General features: G+C 43.1%; 1 protein-coding gene across 6 annotated transcripts in view; it reads right to left on the bottom strand.

The window, feature by feature from the left end:
- Nucleotides 1-8,613, bottom strand: part of Slc25a26 (solute carrier family 25 member 26) — a 155,593-nt gene that overhangs the window by 124,791 nt on the left and 22,189 nt on the right. For 4 of the 6 annotated variants that reach the window (XM_029560644.1, XM_008827127.3, XM_008827128.3 and 1 more), the window contains one exon: nt 6,537-6,646. The exons of the other annotated variants lie outside the window; for them this stretch is intronic. In XM_029560644.1, coding sequence (XP_029416504.1) covers nt 6,537-6,578 — 42 coding nt within the window. In that variant the 5' untranslated portion in view covers nt 6,579-6,646. The remainder of the gene's footprint in view (nt 1-6,536; nt 6,647-8,613) is intronic. 6 annotated transcript variants of the gene reach the window in all.

Below are 8,613 nucleotides of genomic sequence, written 5' to 3'. Positions count from 1 at the left end.
ACTTAAGCATTTTTAAGAAAACGGACTCTGAACTTCAGGGAATTTTTTTTTGAAGAAGAAAGCTCAAAGACTATTGGTATTTCCACAAACTTCATAAGTCTGATCACTTTTTAATAAACTGTAAATGAATTCTAAATCAATTAAAAGTCATAGAGAAATGTTTCATGTGGCAAGTCCTCAATCCATGCACTCCTGTTGATCAGTTCTCTTAAGTGGCTCTGCAAGCTATGGAAACATAAACAAGTGTTGGCAAAGCCTTACCACCTACGGAACCCAGGAATCCTAAGAGCAGCAGTGACTATGAGCTTGTCCCAGGACCATGTCTCAACTCTCACAAATGCTTGGGTCCTAATTTAAGATCTGCCATCCCCACCTCTCATGCCCAACAGTCCACACAAGATTATATTAAAAGGCCCACAATTCATAAAAAGTTAATAGTTACAGAATCCAGAAGCATCAGAACGTGTAACACTTTCTACACTGGAGAGGCATCATCATGATGAAAACTCTGAACAGCTACTATTTGTTCTACCTTATTGTGTTATGTTGTGGTTTGAATCCGATTCTTGGTCCCCAGCTGGTAACACAATCCTGTAAAGCTGTGGTACCTTTAAGTGGTGGGGCCTAGCTGTGAAAGCAGGCTACCAGGACCGGGCCTTTGGTGACATCTGCTGCTGGTTCTTGCCTCTTTTTGCTCCCTGGCCAGTCACAGGCTCCTGTCATCATCGATTGAGCGGTCCCACCATTTCTTCACCACTATGATGGGTTGTACCCCTCTAAAACCATGAGCCAAAGTAAATGTCTCCTCTTTCCAACTATATCAAAGACCTATATGGTGGCCACAGCAACACAAAGGTAGCTAATACATATTACTTTTCCTTAAGGGAAGTGAGTTTATAAATGGAAGAAAACGAGCTTTCAGGCAAGATGGTCTTATGTGAAATGGAATAAATGGTCAAGTTTTCTTTATCTGCTGCTTGCTTTCAACAATATACTGGAAAATAGAAACCAAATACACAACTTACAAAACTAGATTTGAAGCTGAACAATTCAACATGCAACTACACAATAATGACAAGGCTGGGGCACAGCTTAGTGGTAGCGTGCTACTTAACACATGCAAGGCTCTGGGTTCAAGTTCCAGCATAAGAAAAAAAGTGTAACATGGTAGGCAGAGCTGGGGAGACAGCTCATTCTGTGATATACTTGCTTCACAATCATAAGGACCTGAGTCTGATCCCTGGCACTCACATAAAATGCCAGGCATGGTGGTACATGCTTATAATCTCAGCTCTAGAAAGGTGGAGACACACGGACCTCTGGATCTGACTGGCCAGCCATCCTAGCCTGAGTGAACCCCAAGTCCCAGTGAGAGACCCTGTCTCAAAACAAGAAGGTGGATGGCTCCTGAGGACCACCACCCAAAGCTGACCTCTGACCTCCACACATACATGCAGGCACACTAGCACACACACCAACATGCACATATACCCACACAAACACATACATTCACACAAAAATAAATAATAAAGGTGAGAGTTGTCATTAAGACAGATTCTTCACAACCGAGGATGCACTTAAACCTTCACATGCCATTTTTTATCCTTTGAAATACTCAAAACTAGCTGCATGTAATAAGGCTCAATGGTCAAAACGCAATTACTAGAATTAATTTAGGCTTAGGATAAAAGGTTGGAAGGGGTTTTTTTAATTAAATGTGGATTGATTTTAAATTAATATATTGTTAAAATGGCAAAACTCCCCAAGTTAATTTACAGAATCCAATGTACTGTCTCTCTATTTTCTTGCAAAATATTCAAGTTGATTCTAAAATTCCCACAGAAATACAAGAGATCCAGGGCTGGCTAGAACTATGGTTCAGTGGTTAAGAGTACTTGCTGTACAATCATAACTAGAGTTCAGATCTCAGCACCCAAGTAACAAGCCAGGCATCCTGCAAACACATACAACTCCAGTTCTGGGGGCAGGGGTTGGGGGGACTATGACACCACCACCACGACAATGACAGACCAGGTTTGTTCTTCATGTGATGAAAACTGAGTTGCAGGGGGCGGGGGGAATTACAAGTGATCCCTAACAGCCAGATTAGGACTGATAAAACCACTGGAGAACTCACAATGACTTCCATGCTTACGACAAGGCTATATCACTCAAAACCTTGGAGAACTGGCCTAAGGACAGACACACAGGAGGGGCAGAACTCAAGAATCCAGAAATAAACTCTCACATTTATGGTCAACTACTGTTGACAAGAGTGCCACCGCCACTCAATGTAGAACAAGAGCCTTTCCAGCAAAGGCATTGGAAAACAAGATAGTCACATACAAATGAATAAATCTGGGGACCAGTAAGATGACTCTCAGGTAAACGTGCTTGCCACACAAGCATGACTGCCTAAATTCAATCCTGGGACCCGCCCTGTAAAGAGAGATCTGACTCCTGAAAGTTGTCTTCAGACCTCCACCTCCAAGTGCAAATGGTGGTACACACCCACCTGCATACACGCGCGCGCGCGCGCACACACACACACACACACACACACACACACACGCAAGCACACACACAGCATAATAATTACAGAAATAATAAACTTTTAAAAATGTTAGACCATAAGCTCATACCATGCACAAAACTTAACTCAAAATGTATCAAAAACATAAGGGTAAAAGCTAAAACTATAAAAACGCTTACAAGAAAACACAGGTGTCTATCTTTTTTACCTCAAATTAGGTAAATGCCAAAAGCATAGAAGACACTGTAGATAAAAAGGGCACCTTCAAGATAAAAAACCCTGCTTCAGAACACACCAGTAAGAGTGAAAAGAAGAGAGGAGAAGTGCATCTCAAATATATAAAGAACTCTTACAACTGGTACAGGCCCGTGATTCTAACAACTTGGGAAGCTGAGACAGCAGGCTATCAAGTTCAAGGGCTACCTGAGCCACACTGTGAGCTCAAGGCCAGCCTGGATGACTTAGTGAGACCGCATTGCAAAATAAAAAGAGGTAGGGGCGTGGCTCAGAAGTAGGGAACTTGTGCAAAAACAGAATTCCTATAAGTCAACAACAAAAAGATCACTGAATTTTAAAAAGAGGCAAAGAATGGGGCTGGAGAGATGGCACAACAGTGAAGAGCACTGGCTGCTCTTGCAGAAGACCTGGTTAGATTCCCAGCACCCACATGGTAGCTAACAACTATTTGTAACTCCAGTTCCAAGGGATCCAATGCCCTCTTCCGGCCTCTGCAGGCTTTGCACACATGTGGTACAAGCAAAATACTCATACACACAAAATAAAAAGAACACAACATTTTAAAAGAAGCAAAGGACTTAAAGTTCTCTAAAGACACACAAACAGTGAAGAAGCATAAGAGACGATGGTGTAAATCATTAACCACCAGGAAGATGTAAATCAAACCACCATAAGATGCCAATGAGAAGCCACTAGACTAGAGTGCTGTAATTAAAGACAGACAAGTGCTGGTGAGATGTTGACCAGCCCTAACTGGTATGGTTAGGAACCTAAAACAGTGGTCCCTTTAACAAAGCAATCTGGGAAGTTCCTCAACAGGTTAAACATAAAGTTAGCATGTGACCAGCAATTCTACCTCTACTTAATATACCCAAGAAAAGTATAACAGATCCATACAAAAACATGCACATGGAGATTAACATTATTCACAACAGCCAGAGTAGAAATAATTCAGAAATTCACCACAGATGAGTGTATAAATTAACATACTCGTACAATGGATGTCTGCCAATAAAACCAAATGAAGTAGTGACACCTGCTATGACAATGACTGACCCATAAAACACTGGTAACCGAAAGCAGTCACAGACACATGTTGCCGGATTCCACTTGCATGAAATGTCCAAACAGGCAAATCCATAAAAACAAAAGCAGGGGATGGGGAATAGTGAAATGGGGAATGGCCAATAACAGTGTCCTAGTTTGTTTCTCCATTGCTGTGACAAAACACTCTGACCAGTACCAACTTGGGGAGGAAAGGGTTTATTCGGAACTCAAGGCAGGAACCTGGAAGCAGGAGCTGGATGGAGCACAGGCCATGGAGGAATGCTGCTTACTGGCTTGCTCCCCGGCCCCTGCTCAGCCTGCTTTCTTATGCAACACAGGCCCACCTGTCCAGGTGTGGCACCACCCACAGTGGGCTGGATCCTCCAACATCACTCATCAAGAAGATGCCCCCTCAGACATGGCCACAGGCTAATCCAATAGAGGCAATTCCCCAACTGAGGCTCCCTCAACCCAGGTGTGTCAAGTTGACACTAAAGCTACCCAGCACAAACAGATACAGCAAACATGGGGTTTTTTAGCAGGATTGCAGCCTTTCACTGTGTTCATCCAGCACTAGTTTCCTCTACCTCAGAGTCACACACGACCCTAGTTTCCTCCACCTCAGAGTCACACACTTGACCCTAGTTTCCTTCACCCCAGAGTCACACGCTTGGCCCTAGTGCCCTTCACTTCAGAGTCACAGACTTCACCCTAGTTTCCTTCAGTAGAGCCACACACTTGAACCAGAATCTAGAGAAGCTGAAGGAGATGATGGGAGCTGGAGAAGGTATGGGCCAGAGGCCAACACAGGGAGCCACCAGAGGGTGGTGACAGGGGGCATGGCCTGCCACAGTGCTTCTGAGCATAACCACACCTCCATGCTAAATTTCTCTGAAGCTAACTTACCTGAAACTATCCTGTAAAAGCAATTCTTGGAAAAGTAGTTTCAACCCAGTTACACTAATACAAACCAAGCCAACATTCACACATGGATATATCATCTCTTAATTCTATCAGTGTAATTACATTTTAGGGCTGCCCCTTATAAATAATACATAGCTGGATTTTTTTTTCTTACATTCACTACATTTTTTTAAATTTTATTTATTATTTTTATGTGTATGCGTGTATTGCCTGCATGTAGGTAAGTGCACCTGTGTCATGCAATGCCCACAGAGATCAGAAGAGGCCGTCAGATCCCCTGGGACTGGAGTTGCAGACAGTTGTTAGCTGCCAGTGGGTGCTGGGATTAGAACCTGGGTCTTCTGCAAGAACAACCAGTGTTAACTGCTGAGCCATCTCTCTAGCCCCAACATCCTCTACATTTTAACTGTCATGTTTCACCTCTCTATATTTGCTGGGATTTCACCATTTTCATAATTAGAAAGAATTGTGGAGACTGGGGCGATGGCTCAGTAGGTAAGAGAGCTTATTGTACAAACATGAGGACTTCAGTTCAGATCCCTGGCATCAACATAAAAAGCTGGATGCAGGGCTGGAGAGATGGCTCAGTAGTTAAGACTACTGGCTACTCTTGCAGTAGACCTGGGTTGGTTCCCAGCACCCACACAGCGGGTAACCACCATCTGTAACTCCAGTACCAGGGGATCTGATACCCTCTTCTGGTCTCCAGGGGATTGCCCACATATGGTGCACCTATATACATGCAGCCAACACTCATATGCATAAACTAAAATAATTCTTTTAAAAAGCTGGGTGGTGCACGCCTGTAGTCCCAGCACTTGGGAGGCAGAGGCAGGCAGATCTCTGTGAGTTCAAGGCCAGCCTGGTCTACATAGTGAGTTCCAGAATAGCTGGGGCTACAGGGAGACCCTGCTTCAAAAAGACAAAAAAAAAGAAAAAAGCTGGGTGTAGCTACGCATGCACCTGTACCACAGCTCTGTTGAAGATGAAACGGGAGGACTGCTGGAGCATGCTGACCACCAGCCTAGTTCCAGGTTTGGTGAGAGACACTGTCTCAAAGGAATAAGGCAGAGAGATAGAGCAGGACACCCTATGTCCTCTTCTGACCACTGCACACATGGGTCCCTACACATACACGCACACACATCACATCCCACACATATACAAATACACAAAAGAACTGTGAAAGCCTGGTGTGGTGTTGCATACCTATGATATCAGCATTCAGGAGGCTGAGGCAGAAGGATCATAAAGTCCAGGCCAGCCTGGCCTACAAAATAAAACCCTGACTCAAAAATAAAGTGTTATTTTTAATTAAATAAGCTTTATAAATATTTTGAGATTAGTAAGTGTAATCTGATGTAAACATCACACAGTACAATCAAGAAATACAAAGGTAGTGTTTGCCTAGCATCTGAAAAGCCTTAAGTTTGATCCTCAGCACCAAGATAAATAACATAAATGACATTTCACAATGTATGCATTTTAAAAAATCTTGTTACAAAAACTTTGTACAATTTTTATATTTTATGTATTAGTTAAAAATAAGTCTAAATTCCAGCCAGATACAGTATTGCAAGTCTTTAATCCCAGCACTCAGAAGCAGAGGCAGACAGATCTCTGTGAATTCTAGGCCAGCCTGGACTACTTAGTGAGTTCCAGCTCAGCAAGGGCTACATAGTGAAACCCTCTCTCAAAAAACAAAAGTCTAAATTCTAAAACTGAAACATACTATCTGTACCAACCATAAGTTCAATTCACATTTCCGAAGGATTTCACACACCTTACTACTTACCACTTCTCCCACAGAGGCAGCCAGCATATGCTTCACAGGCATGAAATACGAAGCTGAATCGGTGTGCAAAAAATATTTCACATATTCATAGGTGAGAAAAAATGCAGCAGCTGAAATTTAAAACAGTCTTTTGTAAGTTTAAATGTGTATTTCAGTCATTGAGAAATGTTCCTCAAAAGCTGTGACAATATTGTTATAAGATGAAAAACTAATAAATGCATGCCTTTTTTCACTCTCACTCTTAACAGAATTTACTGAATCTCTATTATATAACTAACCTTGGACTTTGAAAACTGCAGAAGACACGATCCCTGCCCAAAATGAGCTTTGCACTGCTGTGCTTTACTGAAATGGCACAGCCTATCAAACTTTTCAGAAAATATCTGAGCTTCTTCGATCCAAAAATATTACACACAGCCATAAAGAACAAGCGACCAGACTAATTCAAAAATGGGTTGAGACTGTAAGCATATACCTTAAGTAAAATGTCTATTCTACAGTGTTTTACTGCCGGCTACTCAAAACAACCTTGGCTACTTTTCACTACTTCAATTCACCTTTATACAGCAAGGAAACAATCAACTATTTAATTAAAATTGGAAATCACTGTCTAGTGGGGAGGCACAGGGGGGTTGGGGATGGGGGAAATCTCTCTAAGTTCTACACCAGTCTAGTCTACATTCTGAGTCCAGGCCAGTTAGGGATACACAGTGAGATTCCATCACCTCAAAAAGAGGGGTGGGGTGTCAAATCTTCAAAATCTCTAGAAACCTTCCTCTGTGACCTGATATTTTATAATAAACAGATGCACATGAGGGATTTACAATGTTCTATGTACAATCAAAAGATGCCCATCACTTCCAAAAGAAAGACAGCATGGAAAGTGAAGGAATGGCAAGCTTGTCTGCTGAAGGACATGGTATCAAGTGCCTGGTGACACGGTGAAAAGCCATTCCCCAGAATCAACCAGCCCAGCTTATAAAGGACCCGCAGGCTGAGACCACCACCACACCAAATGAGAAAGCAGGCAGCTCACAGGAGTAACTTCCAATATGGCAGCCGTATGTAGTCACAACTGGTCTATTCCCACATGTGGCTCTTCACATTGCTTCCCCCACTTCACCCACTCACTAAATGTTCAGTTAGAATGGCTCTCCTGCATCCAACTCTAAGTTCTGCAGGTGTGTACACCCTTAAGCACACCCCCACCCCAGGAAGAGGGAGAAAGACAAAGCTAAGCATTCCTGGGTCCCATCATCAGCTGCCTCAAGCCTGAGTCTTACCTCCTTTTGTGACACTTATGTGAAGTAGAAATGTAAGTTCCAGGACCCTGCCAAACAGGTGGCATCCGAAAAGGCTCCAGTAGTAGGAAATAATGCCACAGTAAGGTTCTAAGGGGAACTGTAAGCAAAGAAGCAAAAAAGAGATGGACTAGCCCAAACCTACAGGCTAGTTTAATTTAAGAGCAAGGCTCGCCTCTCTCACCTGTGCAGAATCTGTTCTCAAAAATGGCCACAGCCACTCATGACACAGTGTACTTGAGACCAGAACTTGAACCAAGAGCAAAAGGAAAAAGGTTTCCACAAAGAAAAGTTGGAAAATTCATAGAAAAATAGAAAAACTCATTTCTGAAAGCCTGTGCTTTGACTTCATCTCCTGCATCTTGATTATAGCAAAAAAAAAAAAAAAAAAAAAAGGAAGAAAAGGCAGGGCTGGAGAGATGAGTCAGTGGTTACGAGCACTGACCGCTTGACTGCTCTTGCAGAGGACCCGGGTTCAATTCCCACACCCACATGGCAGCTAACAACCATCCATAACTCCAGTTCCAGGAGATCTGACATCCTTTTCTGACCTCTGCAGGCACTGCACAACACGGGTGCACTTACACACATGCAGGCAATACACTAACACACATAAAATAAAAATAAAGCTGGGTGTGGTGGCACACGCCTGTAGTCCCAGCACTTGGGAGGTAGAGGCAGGCGGATCTCTGTGAGTTCAAGGCCAGCATGGTCTACATAATGAGTTCCAGGACAGCTGGGGCCACAGGGAGACCCTGCTTCAAAAAGAACAAAAG

This window comes from Nannospalax galili, unplaced genomic scaffold, assembly GCF_000622305.1.
Source record: "Nannospalax galili isolate Female #2095 unplaced genomic scaffold, S.galili_v1.0 scaffold1051, whole genome shotgun sequence".
NCBI classification, from domain to species: Eukaryota; Metazoa; Chordata; class Mammalia; order Rodentia; family Spalacidae; genus Nannospalax; species Nannospalax galili.
This window is presented reverse-complemented; position numbering and strand designations above follow the sequence as displayed.